We start from the raw sequence: 23523 nt of genomic DNA, 5'->3' as shown, positions 1-23523 counted from the left end.
CCTTTTTTTTTTTTTTTTTTTTTTTTTTTTTTTTTTTAACTATAATTATGCATTAGTACATCCAAAACACTTGCAAGAAATCCCAGATTTCAAGGGAACAGGTGAGATATCAGCAGGGATCCAGGCTTTTCCCGATACAACCCCCCCCCCCCCCAAAAAACCCCCCCCCCCACAATTTTTCTGATAAAACCCCCAAAATCCATTATTAAAATTGAAGGCTTCCCACAAACCCCACCCTGGTGGTGCTCCTCACCTCCCCCCCTCACAGCCCCCACTGCCCTGTTCATGCCCCTTGCCTCCCACCCATAGCCCCTGGTCTCCAACCCTGCTGGAGGGGGCCCCCAGCTGCCAGGGTTATGGGGCCAGGGACCAAGGCAGCAGCTGCTGTAGCAAAAGGATCATGGAGCCAGTTTCCCCACTGCTGGCTGCCTGCTGCAGGCTCAGGTGGGGCCATCTCCTGGCAACAGTGCACACTACTAGGGGGCAAGGGGGATCCCAGGAGCGTGGCTGGCAGCACACGGACCCAGAGCAGCATGCTATCAGCCTGAGTGGGCTCCACACCTCCATGTGCAGCTTCTCTGAAAGGCCAGTAGCCTGCTGCTCTGAGTCCATGTGCTGCTGGTCTGGCGGGCACTCTGCATCTTTCCTCTCGGCTCCCTCAACCCCCAGAAAGCTTCCTGCAGGAGTGCCCACCTGGCCAGTGGTGCATAGACCCAGAGTGGCATGCTACTGGCCCTTCAGGGAAGCTGCACATGGAGACGCGGAGACCCCTCAGGCTGGCAGCACACTGCTCTGGGTCTACATGGGCAGGCAACTCCAGGTCTTCCCTTAACACCTGCCAGCTCCTTCAGCCCCCAACCAGCTTCCTGCAGCCAGCTCAGGCCCCAGCCAACTTCCCCCCAGCCCTGCCAGTGCCCCCCAGCTTTGACCCACAGGCCCCCAGCCCCCTGGAAGCCCCACTTACCTTACAGGCTCCAGGAAGGAAAGCAAGCCTGAGGCAATCCTTAGGTGAGTGAGAGCCTCAGTCCTCGCCCTTTACCCTCCTCCTCTGGACAGGCTTGGCTGTTTCCCGCCCTTTTTACAATTAACTCTTGCAGCTGGAACTCTGCCAGGCAGCAGAGCTGTTTGCAAACATGGGAAATCTGCGGGTTTCCCTGCTAAAAGGTAAAATTTCTCTGATAAAATAAGGAAATCCATGGTTTTCTCTGTTTTTCCATGGGAAATGGAAAACCCGGATCCCTGGATATCAGCACTCTGAATCCTGCCATTAATTGGGTGGTCCGAATGTTACTAATGTTTCTAAAGGTAACCTTGAGAACCTGTCTTCTGCTAATTGAGGCCTAACACAATACAATACTAAATTTGTGAAACTTGCCAAAGAAAAATAAACAAGAAGATTAAAGATCGCCTTCTGCAAGGAGAGATTTTCTTCCCTAAAAGTATCATGCTACTTTTTTTTTTTTTTTTTTTAAATCAAGCATCTCTGGTAGTATGAATATTTTATTTACTTCAGCTGGGGCTTTCAAATGCATCTAACAAGTTAGCAGATTCTCAAAGGACTCTCTGCTGACACTCACTTGTGCATTTGAGATAACTACTCTGAAAAACAAATGCTCATGAAGAAAAACAAATGCACATGTGGACACGCATGCCTCCACAATGCAGCTGTTTGAGTCATGCAGAAATAACTTTATCTGAAGCACAGTTTTCTTCTTGGGGAAGAAATCAACTATTCTGAAAACTCTACCAAGAAACAGTGCAGTTGTGTGTAAACTGCTGAGCAAAATGGCACTGCAGCAGCACCCACATATTCACTGCAGTGACTTATGGGAATGTGCCCTAACCCTTGATGGTAAAAATCTGACTGGAAAAAGAGCTCCCTCCCAACTGTAGCTTTTATACATTCAGTAAAGCACGTATTTGGGTTGCAATGGTAGGCCGGAGGGTCGGATTCTTTTCTTTTCTTTTCTTTTCTTTTCTTTTCTTGTTTGTTTTTTGGTGGAAGGTGGGGGAGGGTAAGAGAGAAAGTAAACCAAATATTTCAACAAATAATTTATCTAATATACAGCTATATTCATTAAATCACTTATACACAGAGAAAAAAACAGTTGCCAGATACAAACTATAAACAGAGAGGAACTATTTCACAAATAAAGCTCAGTGGATAAGGGTTTGTTTTCATTTTTCCTCATCACTCATCTTCGGGCAAGTTGCATGAAAGAAATCCAGTCTAATTTTAAAATGTCCTTGCCACGCAAACAGATCCAGCGCAATACAGTTCAAATGACTGAATACATCCCATAAGACTGAATAAAGCCTTTACAGTGAATGTTCTAAAAAATAATTTAAGAAAATAGTACTTTTTCAGATTTTTGAGTAAAAATTTAGCTCAGGATATTAGGTTGAAAACAAGTGAATTAGAGTTTAAATTTTCTACCTTTAGTTTTGTTTTCATGTAGGAAAACTCAACCAAACAAGTAAGCCATGTTTACAGTAAAGAGAGGCACAGAGTAAAGTCAAGGCAAGCAACTCCCCAGAACGCAGCACTGGATTTTGCACTTCCTGTATGGGTATATGATACCAAAACACAGCACAGCTCCCATGTAAACTACCTATTTTTTTGGCCCAACCATAACAGGTTCAAAGTCTAAATGCTTTCCATCTTTTTCCTGTATGAGAAGTCCTTGACATTTAAAAACCTTGTATAATCAGGGCAAACTTGGCAGAGATGCATAACATCCAACGAAGAAAGATGCAGTTTATGAAAGCTCCTGCAGGTACCTCTGATTAAGTTACTTTATGAGAACAATGGTCCTTAACCTTTTTTAGACTCGAGGGACCCCTTATTAGACTCGAAGGACTCCTCAAAAAATGATAGCTCTTAGTTTTTACTCATTTTTTGACTGGTAGAATAAGACAGCAGTTTCTCTCTTGCGAAGAACTAAGACCACAATAGGTCAGAATACTTTTAACTTCATGAACTTCTATTTGAAATCTCTAGGTTTAACTTGTGACTCATGCTTGCATGCCTACAACTGTGCCAATATTGTGCGGCACTGTGGCACCCTTGAAAGAATTTCAAGACATGTATGGTGATGCAACATTTTGGTTGAAAATCTGTAATGTGCAAGTCTACCCTGCCTTCTACCAGAGATTTAAATGCTACTGCTTTTGGCCACTTTGTATGTTCTTAAAGACAGTGATAGTTTACCACAGCAATAGAGGCTATGGCTCAGTGGTGCAATGTAGTGTTTTGCAAAGCAAAACAGACTAGGCTCAGCAGCAATCTGGCTACCATACAGCAGCGATTCATCCAGGCTAACATGTGCTCTCAATGAGTGAGCTCAGGTATCACTAAGCAGTACTGCATTGTGCCTTGTGAATATAATCACAGAGAGTGTAGTGCAGTGGATGGTAGTGTACAATCATGTCCTCCCTTAGCTCCTTCCAAATGCACATACAGCTACAGTATTCCACTTTTCAATTTTCAGTAACTGATCAAATAAAGCAGCAAGTTGTCTGAGGTTAGGGCTGGCCCCTAATATTCACTTCCATGGAAAATACAAGTTATCAGGTAGGATTGTCTGGGTGGTATTTGCTGCACCTGTGTAAATACTGCAGCACCTAAAAGTGCAATACAACTGACAGATAGTTAGTCACATTATCAATTTAGTGCCTTAGTAAAGGAAGAATGATTGAAATACGGAAGGAAAGTGGTAGGCAGCTGGCTGTAATCAAAGGCCAGGAGAGGGAAGGGGCCAGAACAGAGGAAGATCAAAAGGGAAGGAGAAATGTGTTATCCTACACACCAGTTTCTGGATACAACATAACTGTAGTTTTCCATTGTGCCTAATGGGCTTCCAACTAAGAGGGGGCTGGTGTGTGACTTTTTCTTCTATTGTAATCTTAACTTTCAATTTCCAGGCTTTTATTCATGTTTTCAAAAATGTGGTGTTTGCTCAAGGGATAATTTCTAGGGGGTGCAAAGCTTTGGTCACCAATTCGATTTGGAGAAGATTTGGCCCAATTGAGAGGCTGAATCACCAAATCCGAATTGAATCGGAAGACCAAAAAAACCTCTGAATCAATTCGGAAAAGATTCAGAGATTCGGAAGGCAGTCTTTCAGGGGAACAGAAACTAAGAGGGAGGGGGAGCAAGGAGGGAAAGATTGACATCTGTAGCTGGCCAGTGACTGTGATCTTTCCCTGAGTCCCCTTCCAATCACAGTGCTCTGGGGGAGGGACATAGAAACAGCACATAAGCCTCTGTCTGCAGCTTTTCTGTGCCTTTTGTGAGCTTTTTTGCCTGAGCACCAGGAAGGCCCCCTGTTACAGGCTACCACCCCTGCTGGTTTCATCCTGCTGTACCTTAACACACACACAAAGTCACACGTCACGAGTTCTGCTTATCAGCACCTTGAGGTGCAGTTTCCCAGAAACACCTGCACCTATCTCCTTGAAACTTGGCAGGCCTCATGCCCTCATAAGGTGCTACCATCCCTGCTGTTTTCTTCCAAATCTTCCTTAACACACACAAACAACATGAGTTTTGCTTTCAGCAGTTCGAGATGCAGTTTCCCAGAAACCCCTGCCCCTATCTCCTTGAAACTTGGCAGGCCTCATGCCCTCATAAGGTGCTACCATCCCTGCTGTTTTCTTCCAAATCTTCCTTAACACACACAAACAACATGAGTTTTGCTTTCAGCAGTTCGAGATGCAGTTTCCCAGAAACCCCTGCACCTATCTCCTTGAGATTTGGCAGGTGTCATGCCCTCAGAAGGGGCTACCATCCCTGCTGTTGTCATCCAACTGTGCCAAAAAGTGACAAAATTATAGGTATTTCAGCGATTACCCATTGTAGTCTATGGCCGAATCTCCGAATCTCTCCAAATCAGAGCCGAATCTTTCAAAGCCAACTTGGCCGAATCGATTCAGCACAGTGATCCAAATCTCCAAACTGAATCACTGTCCTCTGAATCAGACAAATCTGAATCAAATACTTCCCTATTCGCATAGGCCTAATATTTTTCCCAATCCCATCTCTAAAACAAGCCAAAGTATGCCACTAAACAAAAAATATTTGGTTTTTGACTAGAGATGTAAATATCGGTCAAAAAGTGATCTGTTTGACCTCCTCTAATTACATTGGTTAAACAGTTAACCAACAGCACATACCTAGTTTAGTGACCTCTGGCAGGAATGGCCCCAAACCCTTAAGTCTTCACCATGTCCCCAGGGCTGTACAGGCCACAGGTTGCTGATGGGGAGCCACAGGCACAGCCGAGCCACTAGGAGACACTGCCCAACTGCAAAGCTGCAGCTTCCCTCTGCCCCCATGGGCAAGAGCTGAGGCTGTGAATGGAGCCAGGGCTGCAGACCTCTCTCGTGCCCAGATCCAACCACCATGGCAAGAATGGTGACCCTGTGGCCCCCATCACAGGGTTTTGAGCAGGGCTTTCCCACCATAGCAGTAAGACTCCTGGCCCTGCAATGGGTCTGCCCGGCACCCTCACAATGCCGGGGCACAGGCAGGGTGATGGGCTCCCTGTACCTCCTGTCATAGCGTGGACCTGGAAAGCTCCTTTGCTCCGTCAGACCTGGCCCTTCACTGCGGGGGAAGGGGATCTAGTCCCAGTGGGGAGGCCTCCACCAGGCACACTGGATCCTTCCCCCTCCATCCAAGGCACTGGGGCCATGCGGAGCCTGGCTTGGCCCAGCCCTGAGGCAGGGCTGACGGTGCAGCTCACTCAACCCGAGGCGGCACTGCAGCAGCTGAAGCAGGGACACCACCAGCCCCTCGCACGGTGTCGATGGTCCCAGAGCATTCCTGAGAGGTGGAGGTGCAGCAGCTCCAGCCTAGGAGGCTGCTGCTGCAGTCCTGACACTCCCCCTGGGATCCCTGCTGTGCGGCCACCCACCAGGAATATCCTGGGGCCATATTTGCTATTGCGAGTAGCCAGCAACAACTCCTCAGACCTGGTGCTGCCTGCTCCAGCTGCTGTGGCACCTCCTTGGGCCAAGCCAGCTAAGTGCCAGGCCCCGTGCAGCCCCAGCAACAAGGGCAGGAGAAGAAGGATGCAGTGTGCCTGGCACAAGTCACCCTACCGGGACCAAACCTGGCAGTGAAAGGGCCCAGCCTGGCAGTGTAAAGGAGCCTTCCAGGTTCAGGGCAGAATGACACAAGCATGGCAGAAGGCACAGGGAGCCCATTCCCCATCACCCTGCCTGGGCCGCACCACTGCACAGAGGTTGGGCAGACCCACCATGGGGCCAGGAGTCTTTCTGCTGTGTCAGGAAATATCCCATCTGAACTGTTACTTTGTGTGGGGTCCTGGCACCTCCCATAGCATGGCAATAGGATCCAGACAGAAGAGAGTTCTGCAGCCCTGGCTCTGCCTGCAGCCCCAACCCCAGCCCCTACCCATAGGGGTGAGAGGAAGCCACACCTCCCCCTGCCCATGGCCTGGGACCTGCACAATGCCAGAAGCACAGTGAAGGCATAAGGGGTCAGGGCCAGGGCCATTCCTGCCAGAGGTCACTAAATGATAAACAGTATAGCTATACCTGTTACGTAGCCATTTACATCCCTAGTTATGACTTACTTTACTGCTGACTTCCCTTGTGACATTTCCTTCAGGCTTCCAGAAACATCCTACTCTGATCAAAGAAGTGAATGTAAGATTTCAAGCACACTGTTTGATATAAACAAAGTTGGATGTGGCAGATCAAAGCTGAGAAAACTATAAGGCAGGTAACAATCATAACTACATAGACAGACATTATGTCTATGTAGCACTAATTATTAAAATAACTGCTCTCGTCCAAAGTGAATGAGTAAAGGTCATTGTCTGATACTGTGTGCACCCCATTTGTATACTGAACCTTTCATTTAAGGTTGCTTACTTGCCAGTGCAGAGACTTGCACATAAGTAACATGGGTGTGTCAGAAAGTCAGAAATAGTGAGATGTTATTACATACAGATTTCATTGCATTCCACACTTCAAAATTTTGCCAACATTATCAAACTTGGTTGCCCAGAATTATACACCTACATAAAAGTGGACTGTTTTCAGATTTGAGCACCAGCCACTCCTAATGAAGACAACAGGAATTACATGCTCTTTAAACCACTGCAAGTCAAGTCATGTCATTTGTTTAGGTAGTTAACCTGAAGCTCTCTATAATGAAGGACACTGAAACACTGGATTTGGACAGACAACCACAAAATCATCTTTTGTCATTCAGGTAAGGAGATAAGAAAATTCAAGTTCATTCTCTACCTCCTTCCCTTTGCCCCAATATTTGTGTAAGCCTTCTGCTAGAAATTAAAAGAGGAGGGGGGAAAAAAGGGAGGAAGAAGCCACTTTCTATGCTGTATTGCAAACATGTTTGACTATTTAGATCTCATTTTCTCAACCTGTTTCCCACTCAAGGAAACTGGTCTGGAACCACCAGACCTGATTAATAACTCTGTATTTACTTAATGTGTTCTCTACATCAGCTGCTTTATCAGTTGCTCAGACATTCAGCACTTACCCACATCTATAAGTAGTAAGTCATAACATGTTCTAATTAAGGAGGAGTGTAAGACACAGTTAAAAGGAACAAAAAAGCTAACCTGCTCTGGTTGGAACCCCATAAGGGTAAAAAAAAGATCACTATCACTTGATTGTACAATTAGACAAAAGTTAGTGTTACTTTATTGACATACTCAAGTGTCTCATCTATCTCACTGCTTACTTTTGTTTTTAAACAAAGCTGGTGATATTTACAGAAATATCACTAACGTCAGAACATACACTTAAACGCACTGTTCTTGGTTCATTTTCATACAAGTTTCACCTAGTCTGGTTTCATGTAGGAAAACTGAGAAACAAATCTTTATGAGATGGACACTCAGTCTTCCTGTTAAGGTCATCACAAACATATTCTGTATGCAAAAAAAAAAAATCTCCCACTTAATAATTTAGCTATTGTTGCAGTGACCCCTATATGTGGTGAGCAACTGACTTGTCATACTTTTCAGTGTATTTGTCTTCTCGTCTTAACCACTACCTTAATATATTTGCCTGCAATGCTCAAAACTGATATTTAGAGCAGTGGTCTCCAAAGTGGGGTGCACGCACCCCAGGGGGTGAGCAAGATGATCCATTGGGGTGTGGGAAGAAAATATTGGAGTCTCTTTTTCTATTTATATAAATATACATATACTGGGGGTGCGTGCTCAAAATTTTTTTACTGATAGGGGTGCGTGATGAAAAAAGTTTGGAGATCAATGCTTTAGAACAATGGTGCTGAAACTTTTGGTCCTGCAGGACAGATGAATGGCATAGGGTTGATCCACAGACTGGATCAGGCCCTGTGCTGCCCCTGCACGCTGAGATCATACCCTGCGGTCCTGTGCCACCTCCACTGATCTGGACCTGGGCCCAGCTGGGCAGGAGTGGTGCAGGGCCTTGGGACCCAATCCTGGTGTGCGGAGGCTAGGCAGAGGTGGTGGAGGGCCCTAGGTCCAAAACCACTCAGCTGTGATAGGGCTTCAGGGCCTCTGTGCCGCCCTACACACCACAGGGCCATGGATTTAGAACATAATTATCATTATGCAGCAGCTCAAGCACTGCAGCAAGCAGATGCTATATAAAATAAAAATTAAAATACGTTCCATTATTTATGTCTAAAAAGCTACAGTTGTAAGAACTTAACAATAATTTGAAAACTACCTACTTCTCAATAATTGTGTCATTAATGTTTTATTTAAATGCTCTGATTAGGAAACACTGACCGTGGATATGAGCTATAGTAAGCTGCACTGGAAAGAGACCTCCGGCAGAAAGATCACAGACTGTTATACTGTGTGCAGTAAACAATCTTTTCCATTTCTTCTTGCTAGAGCTGTGTGGTTTCTGCAACTTTTGGAATACTAAGTGCCTTTTAGATGCTATGACACAAAAAAGAATGACAAAACAAGGCCGGAGTTTGTGTGTCTTTCAGAGATGTACTTACTTGTGCCAGCTATCTTTATTTTTTGTATCTTTTTTTAATTACTGCATTAAAATTGAATTGATATTACATTAATTACATGCATTTCTTGAAAACTGAAACAGAAAAAAAATACCAACAACATGCAATTGGGCAAAAAAAGACTTCAATAACACTGGTTTTATAATCCCCTCAAATCATAAAAAAATTATTATGCTATATGTATCTGCTTTCCAGGCCTTCTAGTCAAGTCTTCAATGTCTCTCCCACTCAATTAAAGCTAAGGTTTTGTATTTTTACATAATTACTCAACTTTAGCAGCTGGGTCTCTAAGACGTGCATCAAATGTCACAGACTAATGATAAAATGTGCAGGTGCTGGCAATATTAAAACTTGTTTTTAAAACATTCCCAAAATTACTGTTCCTTGGGGAGGTTAGAATGCACTGATGCACAGTAAGACTGAGAGGTTTTAAGACAGGTATTTATACTGTACCTGACAAATCTGTAACTTCAAATCAGGTAGCTGTGCATGTGTACACTATTACCCAAAATGTGTGTCAGGAGATTTATAAGCATATGAAGCATGCAATATTTTTTAAGGTTATCCCTAATTTAGAAAATTTGGGTCTGTGTGATTTTATACCCAATGTAATTTGACCATGGTCAAAATACGTTAAAGGGTGGAAAACTCCCTAGAGAAGAGGTACACCCAAATTCAGGCTGCTTCCCTCTCCTGTCAGATGGTTAATGGCAACATGGCCAAAAGGATTCTGCAGGGGGGCATAAGCTATATAAAAACAACATTATCTTTCCAAGGCATTGACTACAGTTCTGCAGCATTACTGTGCACGTAACTTATAGGGATTAATTTAATTAAATTGTTAAGAACACAAAATCAGATTGAATTTTATTAGTAAATGTTAAGAATCATGAACCAAAAAGATGACAAAGCCATAAAGGAAACACAGAGTGCCTAAGCTGTAGCAAAAACCCCCATTTTTCTTTTTTTTAAATCTAAAAATACATTCCCTCCCCTTCCCCAGCCATTTCTGACTTTCTCTCTGCCCTCTCTATCCCTTATAAGTGATTACAACTAGGTAAGCTAAGTTCTTATATACTACTATTGTAATAAGCCCCTTTTTTATATACTGTAAATAGTGTTCTGTTATGTGTGTATTGATTTTTACTGTTTTCCAATTGTTTGTGCATTGATTTTTATTGTTTCATATTAATACTGTATGGTTTAGGCCTGTGTCTGTAAAGTGATATCAAGTATTCATTCCCATCTTGTTCCCATCTTGTCCCCATGCCCTGTTGTGCAAGTATGTTGCAATTCTGTAACCTCTCCCATGTAAATTGGTTTTCCTTGAATGCCTGAAACAAAAGAGTGAATGGATGAGTGAAACATAATGATACCAGGACCCCCTACTAAATCACCCCACCATCAAAACCAACACCTGCACCAACGACCCAGCCATTGGAACCACCCTCAGCATTCAAGAAACAAAAGATGAGGCAACCCACCACTGTGCCAAGGCTGCATATGCTCAGTATGAACATATGGAGCCCTCTGGAGCAGGGCTGATCTTGCCTGGACATGCCCTCCCCATAGGAGATCATAGATAGTCTGCCCCATAAAAAGGGACAGTGAAGACTGACTCCTTGGACCTTCACCTGGACTGGATCTGATCCACATCGCACTGCCTATCAACCCAGAGGCCCTGCCGGCGACCCCCCTCTGGACAACACCTGCTGGAGAAAGACCCCAGCTAGCCATTGAGGACCCCCTTCCAGCCTGCATAGGTAGCTATCACCCACATCCTCTCTTCAACCAAGTACTTGGACTCTGTTTCTCTTCCCTACCTGGATTCCAACACTTCCACTGAGTCTCTTTCTCCTGCTACCATCGTCTGAGTGTGTGTGGGAGTGCTTGTGTGAGTGTGTGAAAACCAAGCTGTACAGTACAGTGTTCATTTAATAAAACTGTTATTTGGACCATGAGTTAGGTTTTGCTTTACAACAGTGCTGACCCTGCTCCAATCTCTGCTCCTTGCCCCTCTAATTTCTGTCTCATTTCTCCCTCTCCTGCTTCTGGCTCACCACCACCTCCAACACCTGTCCCATGTTCCTGTGACTCCAGCCATCCTGAGCTACTCTCTGCCTGCAAACCGCTGTTTCTTTGCTACTGCCTCATTTCCACTGCCTTTTCCCCTGATCTCTGCCACTGCTGTTGCCTTGTCCCCACTGCCTTTTCCCCGATCTCTGCCACTGCTATTGCTTCATCTCCACTGCCTTTCCTCTGGGCTGGGGCAGGGGCAGGCACTGCACAACTGGGGCAGGATGCAGAACAGAGCTGCGAGTGGCTTGTCCAGGGGGCATGAGGAAGGGGTAGCAGCTCCCACCACTATGCACATCCCATGAGGATACTGGGGAGGAGGGGTGCGTGCACCTGGATCTGCATGTAAGGCAAAGGCAGGCTGCCAATGCAGGCTGAAGCCAGGGCAGCACTGGGCTCTTCCTGGCAGGGGCTATGAGGGGGGATGTAGACACCCCAGATCTCTCTCCTAGCACCACCACCGCCCACCCCAAGCACAACCCTGGCTCGACTCCCCTGCTGGGAAGAGCCCCACACTGCCCCCAGCTCCAGCCCACAGCAGCAGCCCGCCCTTGCCCCGTACACAGATCTGGGGGGCACATGTCCCCCATGCACTTTCGGAGTGTTTGCAGCAGCAAAAGCTGCCCCCTTCCCTGCACCCTCCGGACAAGCTGCTTGCGACTCTCTCCTGCACCCCACCCCGGCTATGAAGCACCTGCCTCAGCCCTGCTGGGGCCTCGATCTGCTCCCTCCCATGCCCCTTCCTTCACAACAGGTTTACCAGCCAGACCCAGCTGTTCTCCACACTACAGGCGGCACACCCAGCTGCCTGCATGCTGCACTGTGGCTGTGCACATGTTCAGGGCATTTATCAGCCACATTAATGAGCTACATCAGCCCAAAAAAGCCAAGTGCTGATGTTGTCAATTTTCCTTATATCGGTGCCAGTCCAATATGGGACCGATGTATTGGTACACCTCTACTTAAAAACTTGTACCGTCACTTTTTCAAGAAACCAAGCAAAACATTTCATATTGCCAGGTCTTTTTAAAAGGCAACTACTGATCCCATGTCCATGACCAAACTGGTTAAAAAGATTCAATAAATATATAAAGAGGACCCAAATCAGTCTGTGTTAAGGAATAATGCATATTTTACTACAAGCCTAATGAAAAGTGTGTGTGCGTGCAAATATAGCTCAGGTACATTATTCCTGTATTGGAAAGAATGGCATATTCCTGTATTGGAAAGAATGGCATAAAGATGATTCCCATTACACTAAAGTAGAATCCAGGGATTGTGCTGATTGCGTTGAGAGAAGCAGAATGCTTTTGAAGCCACTGAACAACTGTGGGCACAAAAACACAGGCAGCAGTCCTGAGCCTGTCTATTTCAGAATGTCTTCTATCACTACTTAATCAGGATATTGAGAGATGAGTTTAAGACACTTTTAGAGAACATGGGTACATCCACTTTAGCACCCAGTTTTCATAAGTTGGACCCTAAATCAGCTTAACAATAATGCAAACAAAACACCAGTAAACTGTGCATAAAATGACTAAACTCCAAATAATTTATAGTACCATAGAAAGCTCTGAAAATGATGGGAAATCTCCCTTTATGCTGCATTGTGATGGAAGTTACCCTATGGGTAACAGTCAGGACTAAAAGTGCAAACATTTTATCTTAATGATTTTTGGTTTTATTTATTTAATTTGAAACAGCAAGTTTCAGTCCAACTGATCCATACAATGCATTAAGCCACTGATTCTCAACTCTCCTGGACTCAAGACACCTCTTCATAACTTCTGTGAACTGAGTGGCACCTTATTTTAAAAACTAAGGTATGTATTACAGTGTTTAACTCCTTTTCAGAGGGGTTGGCCTTTGGGGGCGAGGAATCAAACAAAAAGGGACAGTCCTGAGCCTGCCCTTCTTTCTCCACACTTCATGGAACCCTGCAAAGCATCTGGCAGCACCCCAGCATGTCCTGGCACCATAGCTGAGAATCACTGAACTAAGAATTTTAAGTGAAACTATGTTTTGGAACATTTTTGTCAAGGTTTGCCCTTGTTGATGGAAATCTGAACAAACACCACTACAAAACTGCAAGGCATGTCTTAGAAACCTACAAAGACCAGGGATCAAATTTCTTTTGTATAAATACATTCTTACTTTCTAAAGGCAAATGTATACTGTCATTATGAAACTTACCAGTAAGAAATATCTTTTTTTTTTTTTAATAAGTTCACATTTCTTCATATTTATATTATTTCCAAAAAAACCAAACCTGATTTTGTTTTTGTTTTTAGGCTCAGTGTTTTAAACCCAAAAATATGTCCTAAAACTCTGGAAATAGCAAGTGAGATTCACCTTTCATTACAGTATTTAAATGCTACAGGAATAAAAGCATCTCTCTCACATATACTGATTTAGATTTAGTCTGTATTTATATACTATACATCTTCTGACAGGCATTAGTTCTCCAAAATCCTTTCTAACCATGGCAAAAAAATTTTTGCAACTCCTTCCAGGTGAGTAGACCAACAGATCCACCAGTGGTCAATATCGCCCCTGAAATACTAAGGTCACCAAACAGTTCTTTAGAAAGTACCTCTAGCAACTCAGCTAGCTGGCTGTTGATCCCATTATTTGCATTCGCAGGCAAACATTTGTCCAAAATGGGCCACAAAAACATTTACTCCAGTCTCTTTCATGCCCTACAGGCACAAAGCCTCCATCCTGCAGGCAGTGCTGTAGGTGCGCAGGCAAGGCTCTGCACTGCTGCCACTCAGGTGAGTGGGGGCCCAAGGCTCCCCACCACTGAGTCCTGCCTGCTGCACCCAGGGTTGTGTGGGTGGGGCTGGGGAGCCGAATCTGTCCTCTCCTGCACAGGGAGGGGGGCCTCAGGAAGAAAAAGGTTGAGAACCCCTGCTATAAACTGAAGCACATTGTCTATTTCAGACACCTGAAAAGCCCCAGCCACGTGCCAAAAGGTTTTCTTTGGAGCTGGAAGTCTGCTGACACTAGAAGCATCAAGCATTATGGATCAAAATTGGCAAGCATTATGTATTGAAATTAAAAAGAGTAAGAGGGCATTAACTAATAATTTAAATGAAGAGACAGGGACACTAAAGGAAATAATAAGACCTGCTGAGAGAGAAATGGAAACAATGCATAAAGCTACTTTTTCTAGAAGCAATGTTAGAAAAAAGGCCTTTGGAACAAAATCCAGCACTATTGAAAGGATGAGACAGCTTAGCAAAAGGAGATGTGCTATGAAAGGACTTACAAGATGCTCCACACCCAGAGAACCCCAATCTGACAACTTCTCTGTTATATGTAAAGAATTAAAGAGAAGAGGCAGGGAAATCTGTGGCTGGACAGGCACGATGGGGTTCATCTAGTGGAGAAACCAAAGGTGCACAAGTAGTTTATATTCAAACACCCTACTTTTCTCCTAGGCTTCTGTCTGTAGTATTGGTGTGTATAGGTTGACGTAAAGTAGAGGAAACAGGAAGAAAGTCTTCTTGCTTCCTATGGACAAAACTGTTCAGAACTGTCTTTTCAAATGTGGCCACTACAAGCCATAAGCCAGAGCTCCCAGCTAGTGTCAAAACTCCTAATGAGACTTTAACACTGTTCTGTCTTTGAAACAGGAAGGTTGTGGAAGGAAGAGGGCTTATCTAGTTTTGCAGCACATGGTTTTACACTGTTTCTACCTCTGGGTTTTTAGCCAAAGCATAGGTTAAGTACCAACTGAGGAGAAATTGGTACCGGTGGTAGGAAGAGTTCTGGCAAATGAGCACTGTGTGCATTATACCCTCAGATTTTCTTCTCAGTTAATGGGTTAGCTGAATCATCAAAAATACTAGTTTTACTGAAGCCCTCTTTTGAAGGTAGATCATGTTTCTTCACAGAAGATGCAGGATTGAAGTTTATTTTGGATACATTTTTGAGCTGTGGGATATATACTTGAAGTCTGCCATCCTCGACATAGAAAAAAATAGATGCTAAACAAGGTGATCTTTCCCCTACTGAGCATAGAAAGAGCTGAGAGTTACTAAACAGTAACATGACACCAAAATAAAGCATTTCCAAAGAGCCTTCCAGTAAATAAGATCACAAATTTTCAGTAAGAGACATTTTTAACTACTAAAAGACCTTTTACAATATAGTTGAGACCAATTTAAAAACTTAGAGTGTAGTGAACCAAAAAAACCTAAACTTCAGATTTTTCCAATACTACTTCTGAGGAATGAGGTCAGTTCAAATAAAGGTACTGATAGTAAAAATCCTCTCAAATGGCCTTCTAAAGCTAGGCTGATAAAATGAACACAGTCAAATCATAACAGAGTGATATATTGTGCTCCATACTTCATTGATTATATGTTTACATTCTGAGAAACCTGCTGAGCGCTGCCTTCAGAAAACTACTTTTTAACCTTGAAACTGGTGGCAAATATTAAAAAGTCATATATAGTGGAAAGACAAGTAAAAAACCAAGCAAAAGCAATAACTTGCAGCTCAAGAGACACTGGTTATCATGATTGTGCAATATAACATTTTCCAACCAACTCTGCGCGGAAATGACCTTGGTAATATTTGTAATTTTATACAGAGGGTTTATTTGCTTTTGCCTTCAAATGCATCAAATTAGGTCAAACTTTATTTGCAATAAATTGGGTGCGCACACTGTAACAGCATGTGTGTGTGGATGTTCTTATCAGCATGATCTTTACTTAGATTTGGTTAATGAAATGAGAGTCTGGTCTAGCAATACACAGTTATGGTGGCAGGTTGCCGAGTATGTCAGCACACACAGCTCCCCTATGGCACCAAAATGCCTTCTCTCTCTTTCTACAGAGCAACACTAGCACTTGGAGGGGGAAAAAAAGGCTTCTATCTCCATCCAGCAGTGGGCACAACGTTTGTATAGATATGCCTGTATCTTCTGGTGGCTGCAGTGGCCTGCTTAACAGCTGCACCCAGCTAAGGCACATTTTATGCTCTGCTGGCACAGGTAATGAGCAGGGATTCTAGTTTTCCCCACAGGGAAAAAGGTAGAAAATCTCAGTTAAAAAAAATAAAATACAAAAATCCACATTTTTCCATGACCTACCAAAAGTGCAGCAGTGTCCTGCAGCAAGCGGCACAATTTCTGCTCTCTTATTTTTGGTGCAGATTTTGCCCCTCATCTAATTAGTGAGGTGGAAGGGGAGGCGGGAGGGAGGTGCTGATTTGCCAAGAGGCAAAACCCACAGCAAAAATAAATGCAACAGAAATGGGGCTGCTTGCCGTGGGACACCGATGTACTTTCAGTATGTCATGGAAAAAATGAAGATTCTGCATTTTCCCCTCAGAAAGTAAAACTAGGATCCCTAGTGATGAAGTGGAAAGGAGGAGAAACTGAGGGACCTGGATCTCTTCAGCCTTCTCAAGAGAAGTCTGATAGAGGATCTTGTGGCTGCCTGTAAATTCATCAGGGGAGGCCAGCAGGGAATAGGAGATACTCTGTTTACAAGGGCACCCCCTGGAGTATCTAGGAACAATGGCCACAGATTGATGGAGAGCAGATTTAGGTTGGACATCAGGAAGAACTTCTTCGCAGTGAGGGTTGCCAGAATCTGGAATGGGCTTCCAAGGGAGGTGGTGCTCTCCCCTACCTTGGGGGTCTTCAAGAAGAGAATGGACAAGCACCTAGCTGGGGTCGTCTGACCACAGCACTCTTTCCTGCCCAGGGCAGGGGGTCAGACTCAATGACCTACTGAGGTCCCTTCCAACCTTAACATCTATGAATCTGGAGATGCTAGAAGCCACAGAGATATGCACGTGCTCTGACAGCTGTCTGCCACGGGACGTAGCCCAGTGTAGCAAAGCCTAAGTAATAAGGGCATGGGCACACGAACTTTACTACAAGGTAAGGTGTTGGAAGCTTAGCTCTGTCTTGTCCGCTTAAGCTGCAGCTCTCAGCCACACTCTGGGTCCATTTACTGCCTCTTCAGCTAAATTTATCTTCAAAATATAAAAGAACTATACTCATAAGTCGGCCATCTCCTCCTGCCTAGGGCTGCTGTCACTCTAGGTCTCTACCTGCAGCAGAGCTCTTTCTTCACAGTCTGCTTCTCCTTCCTCCCTCGTCCCTCCAACCTCCCAGGTGGGACCTGCCATTATCATTGGGTCCCTCACCTGCCAGGACTGGCTACCCCCTGCTTCTGCTCAACAAATCCTTACAGGGCCAAACTGCCATTACAGTAAATGCAAGGCAGCTGACTCCATTTTTAGGGGGGGGGTTAAACTTTTTTATAGTTACCAGGGGGTAAAAAGCATGCACGCAGGCATTTACTAAAGAGTGCTCATCATACTGTAAGTTTACAGTCTACTTTACTGTTCAGTACAATGTTCTTATGATCATGTACGTCCACTAGGAACTGTTCATGACAATGAGTATTTTATAAATTGGCACCTATTTGCTAAAGAGTGGGAAGGAAACAAAGAACAAGAAAAATCTCTTCTTTCTAAAACAGTCCCAGACAGCTGTTAAATGCCTAATATCATCCCTTCTGAAAGCTTTTTGTATTAGAACAAAATTGAACAGGTGAGTACATATCCAGAATAAAAACTCTGTGGGGAAAGATAGCCAACCTAGTCAGTTAACTAGCAATCGTTATCTCACAATATCTAGATTGTAATCACTTTAGCAAATTTGGCAATCATCCTAAAAGTAATCTAGGACTGAAAATGGCAACCTATTCTACCACCTGCAGGTCATTCTTATGCGTCAGGAGCATGTGAAAATGGGATTACAGCAGTATCAGCTTGTAACTTTAACTGCAGCTAGATTGCTCTATTGCTAGTAAGGATTCTAACAAATATTGACAGAAAATAAGAAATTCAATACTTCAGATGAAACCTGGTCTGACTCATCCTATTTTTCCCAGTCTGGGTTCCATGTGCAGTGTTTCAATGCACTAAGATACGATGGTTATTTTTAATAGCTGTATATTCACATAAGAATGACACCAAACAACTGTCAATATAGAACTTGAGAGTCATTAAGGGAAAAATACTGCACTCAGGTAAGCGCATGCAATTCTTGTAGGTGTCAGTGGCAAGCCTACACTTTAATATAGATTCTTGTCTACAAGAGTTTTCCACAAGAGTTCTTTTAAAATTATATAAAATAAACTACTTTCTTCCATTGAAAAATCAGGTCTCCTGTACAGCCTCTTACAATGCATTTTCAGCTGCAGTAGAAGGGCTATACATCCAATACAATACAGTACTTGAAGACCACATTAAAATGAGGACAAGAACATGGGCAGATCTAGGATTTTAAAGAGGGGGCTGGAGGAGCAGTGATTGGCACTGCAGGGGTGGCTGCTACCCCTACTTCACAGCTCCCAGGCTGTCAAGGAACACCAGAGAGGGGACTGGGCAAGGAGGAAGAACCTGCCTGCTGCAGCCACCACTGTCCCTACAGGGCTCAGCTCCCAGCAGCTTGACTGGAGCAGGGCAGCATTAGCTCTGGAGCTACTCCTTTCCCTAGGCCAGACAGACAGCAACAGCAATAGGTGATAGAGGGGGGACTAGAAGGGATGGGGGGGTGCCCCTGCACACAGGAATGGCAAGAGAAAGGGTACCACGGGGGGATTTTTACCTGCTTCCAGGACTCCAGGTCATCAGGTGATGCTCCTGTGATCCAAAAAGGATCGCTGTGATCTAAAGGGGGTTGCAACCGCACCAATGTACTCCCCTCCCCACCCTTGGAACCTGAACAAGGGCAAGAGGTTTCATTCCTATAAAACAAACCATATTTTTGCTAAAAATATGTACTTCTTGGTGGTAAAGGAAACCTCTAAGTAAAATTATACTTAGACGTTCCAACTAATTCAATATATTTAGGCACGGTTCTTCCAAAAAGAAAAGCTAATGAAATATATACATACCAGTAAGTAATTGAGGAATTCTTTTCCAGCACAAATACCATCCAAAATTCTTTAAGAGCTTAAAAATGGTCTTCCTTTCCCTTTCTATATGACCTGAAGCAACCATGCACCAGGTCTGGAGAAAACTGAAATTAGATTCCTAGGCAATTATGAATATTTTATAAGGAAGTTTGGAAGATTCTTACCCTGTATTGATGGAAATGATTTCTATCAGCGGGTTCTTCCTAATCTTTGGCAAATCCAATCGCGCTCCCCCCAACCGTTTTCCATTATCCTTTTTCTGACCCAAGAGTCTCACAGAATGACCTTCAAATGAAACACAGAAATACAGTCAGTTTTAAACAGAAGTCCCTCATTTTGTTGTTCTTCACAAAGAATATCTTGTAAATCTTTCAATATCTTGAAAAGAAAAGAAGAGCAATCATTTGTCCATCAATAGGATGGACACACAGGTAAAATCTCACTAAAAAGAATGTTTTAAAATCACATTTACAAATCACTCCTAGTTTTTCTTAAGTGTATTCAGTGAAAATGAACTAAACAGTTCTGTTTTCATGTTCTCAAGCACTAGCACAATGCTGGAACGTGTCATCCAGAAACACGGCAGGGTTTAGAATTATTTATGCATTTCTATAAACTCCCATCAAAATTCAGTTTTTAAATAATTGATCTTATATATCTTAAAAGCTTAAAAATTGTAGAGCAAAGTCTGAGTCAAATTCATTCTTGTAGCATCAGTCTGAAAGAAAACACACACTAAAGATTTCCACCAGCCAGTGCAAGGGCAAGTGTGACAGTGTGCAACACTGATACAAACTCATTCCCCGAGGCCAACAGGGAATGAAACATAAGTAAAATATCTGTGCTGTATGCAGGTGTCAGCTAAACTACCACCTCCATGTCCTCTGCATAAGGATTTATACAGCATGAATGGTAGGGCTTACTCGCACATAAAACTAAAAAGTTGCAAGCAAGATCACAAAAGTTGATGTCAAGAAATAAAGGAAAATGCCTGAGAGCAACAAACATGTTGCCTACTCCAGAATTATGCAGATATGATCCACAAGTGGAAAATAAGGACAACCAATCTCTGAGACAGCTGGAAAGAAGCAACTGCTTAAAAAAAAAAAATGCAAATATTAGCCAAGGTTAACAACATCAGTAATGTCAGTAAAACGCAAGAGTCTCTCCTTTGATAATAAATGCAAGCATAGATATGACCATTCATGAATAATTATTTTTTAAAATGTCACATTTAAAGACGACAAACATAAAAAGCAACCTGAAGGGGAAAAACCAAGAAATAAACAATGACAACTGAAATAAACTTAAGATGTTTCAGTGAACTTGGTTTCAAGCTGAACTCAAATGTAAACCAAGCAGATTTGTTGCCTCCTACTACACCAACAGCTCTGCTTAGAAAATTATCTATCAGTCACAGCCTCTCTCCATAAATGGCTTTAAAAAGACATTAAGTAATTTAAGAATAATGTGGCAGCTATACCCAGAATTTTTTTTTTTCTGACGTGGCAACAGATGCTCAGAGTAAACAGCTGTATTTGGCTTACCGAGCCTTTCACAGTCTTAAATTAAGTAAAGCTTTTCAAACAAAACATTCATTTAATGCAGAGACAAGTAAGATCTGCATGGTAACATAATAGTTAATACTATAAGAGATGTCAAAAGTTCAAGAATGCCTATGGAAGGCATACTTTCTTCATACTAGCACATGACAGAAATTTCATTACATCCTGCTGTGAATGTAGTAATATGCTGCCTGTGCTAATAACATTTGCTAAATTATTCATCTCCACTATCTCATGCAAATAATAGCAATATCTCTATCTAATGATACAACTAGTTATTTTCCAACCCAACGGTTCATTAAGGAGTCACGCACCTAAAAATATGCATTTAATTTTTTTAATAATTAAAAAAGGTATCAGTGTGACATGGGTAGGAATGAAATTATAAACAAAGTACCTTCCTTTCTTAAAAATATTATGTATGATCAAAAATCCAAAACATTAAATATCTGAAAAAAATAACAGTGTAAATAAATATAAATGGTATACAGGTACTGTAATTTATTTGGAATGAACCAGTCAGTCCATTTTCTATATAAAAGCCAATAGTCAATGCTGTTCCTAAACCGTAAGTTTGGTTAATTACAAATGTATTGCCATAGTTACTGAATCTAAGATGACTCTGAATTTAAGATGACTACCCAGCAATCAGATTCTAGACATGGAAGATTTATAAATTTATAAAGTAAAGTAAATATTGAATGTCATCTTTTCACAACATCAAACAATAGCTGAAAGATGAGAAATTTGGTATCAGAGTTAAACCAAAGTTCTGAAGTACAGAAAATGTGTTTAATATGCAAATACAGTCATAGCCCCCTTTCCATTCTTTCCAATTGTTTCACATTTAAGTCAGAGATCACCACGAATACTGGAAAAAGCTCAATAAACTTAAGTGTAACCACAACCTTCTCTCCACTCAGAGTTTTAGAGACCTGAAACCTCCTTTTGCCTCAAGACAAAGACCAGACATCACATATTAACCACTGCATTCAGTTTTCCTAAAACTTTGCTGCCAGCCAAGTGATCTGACCATCCCCACTCATTCTTCCTCAGTCTCTCACTGTTGTTAGCACCTCTGCTAACACAGATACAAAAAAACAATTATGCCCGTTCACCATTATATTATATATACACGTTAGGGACTCCACAACTCTTCAAGCCAAATATAAGATGTACCCAAGATCTTTCTATACTAGGGATGTGAAAGGTTAAAGGATTAATCATTTAACACTGATAAGTGCAGTGATAACCATTCAGCTTACTGGTTATCCATTAGCTCCAGGTGGGTGCAGTCTGCCATGGAAGTGGGGAAGAAAAGCCATGCTGTGGTGCCCTAGCAGGAATCAGAAGGCAGCAGGGTGGCCCAGAGGGAGAGAAGAGTGAGGAGGAGGGAAGGGGAGGGGCAGAGGAGAGGGGAACTAAACCCCATAGCCTAAGAGGAAAACAGTGGGCAGCCTAATGACATCAATTAAGAAATTAGTTGCTGGTACACAGGTGTTCCCTCCCTCAGCACAGGGCTTCATCTGGGCTGTGTTGTCTGCCTGGTCTTGCTTCCTCCACCCCTACCCCCAGCCAAAGGGCTCCAGCTCCTGGCAGCAGCTGTGTCTGGGCTGCTGTGTTATCGGTCAATCGTTTAACTGATATAATTAGAAGAGGTTAAAGAAATATTTTTTAAATGATATTTACATCCCTATCCTGTACCCAAAATAGAATGGAAAGCTTGTCCGACGTTATCCTATCAAACAAAAGACACAGTTATTCTTTCTTTAGAGAATGAGGAAGACATTTTTTTCTGTAACAATTTGCAGAAGTTCAATACCCACAAGAGAAGGATAGATTATGGTCGCAGGACCTATGTTCAGGATGGCAGCACAATTTATTATTTCTGGACTGCCTGTATTTTTGTATCTTGAATCACCATGCTCCAAATTGCTGGCACATTGAAACTTTTGTTTAACATTAGCTACAAATTCTTGACCTTCAGCCTTTTTCCCCTTAATAAGTACATCAAAGAGCTTTTGTTCAGTTTTAAACAATTGTTTAAGAATGTTTACTACTTTGTTGCTATTAATAAAACAACAGAACATGGTCAATCTGAATCATCGTACTTTTTCACATGCTGTAGATCCCTTCCACATTTCTTAAGAGAAACTTAAAAATGTTTCATCATTCTTCAATAAGGTAAAGAATCAGCAATCCTTTCCTAGATTGAACTGACCAGTATAAAAGTTTCATACTAAACATACTACAGCAAGCAGCAGCATCAGGTCACATTCATAAACACTTTATACAGGACCGGCAGGGAAAGCGAGGGGAGGGGGGGGCTTGCTGTCAGATTTATTTCTACATTATTACATCTCACTAAGTTTCTTACTATCTTCCTCAGGCTAGATCATGGAAGGCATAGGTAATAGTGCAAAAAACAAACATTTTCTATGTTCATTACAAAAAAACTAAAATAAGTTAATAAACTTAAGTACAATAAGCAAAAGGTATTCCATTCCAGTTGTCAAACAGCAACTTTTAAGGTTTGTTCATGGTTCGGAGTCTTGAACTGGTTCAAAAGACTGAGCTTTTCAAGTCAGCTGAGGGAAACGTGGTATATACTCTGCCCTCTATGAGAGTCCAAAGCTCATTCCTCCAGTCCTAGTAATCCCTAGCCAATACACATGGCAAGACAGATAGATTTCTGAGTGCATATAGCATATAAACAAATGAAACTCTGCTCTGGGAAACATTTGAAAGAAGCGTAGTTAAAGCCTTCACTAAGTTTCAGGCAGGCAAGCTTCAGTGCAGCTATACTAGACAATCAATGCAGATAAATCAAACCATACAATAATCATGCTACCTAAATCTGGTCAGACCAGTAAAGAACCAGCTATTGCAAATGTTAATGAGATCATGTTAG

At 42.7% G+C, this 23523-nt stretch overlaps 1 protein-coding gene across 3 annotated transcripts in view; it reads right to left on the bottom strand.

Annotated features, from left to right (window-relative positions):
• The window catches only part of CDKAL1 (CDK5 regulatory subunit associated protein 1 like 1), an 877582-nt gene that overhangs the window by 549378 nt on the left and 304681 nt on the right, over window positions 1–23523 (bottom strand). For all 3 annotated transcript variants that reach the window (XM_019523432.1, XM_019523416.1, XM_019523423.1), the window contains one exon: window positions 19212–19332. In XM_019523432.1, the coding sequence (XP_019378977.1) occupies window positions 19212–19332 (121 nt within the window). The remainder of the gene's footprint in view (window positions 1–19211; window positions 19333–23523) is intronic.

Source organism: Gavialis gangeticus, unplaced genomic scaffold (genome assembly GCF_001723915.1).
Source record: "Gavialis gangeticus isolate Ggan-Ray unplaced genomic scaffold, GavGan_comp1, whole genome shotgun sequence".
NCBI classification, from domain to species: domain Eukaryota; kingdom Metazoa; phylum Chordata; order Crocodylia; family Gavialidae; genus Gavialis; species Gavialis gangeticus.
The sequence above is the reverse complement of the archived record's forward strand: the minus strand, read 5'-3'. Positions and strand labels throughout refer to the sequence as shown.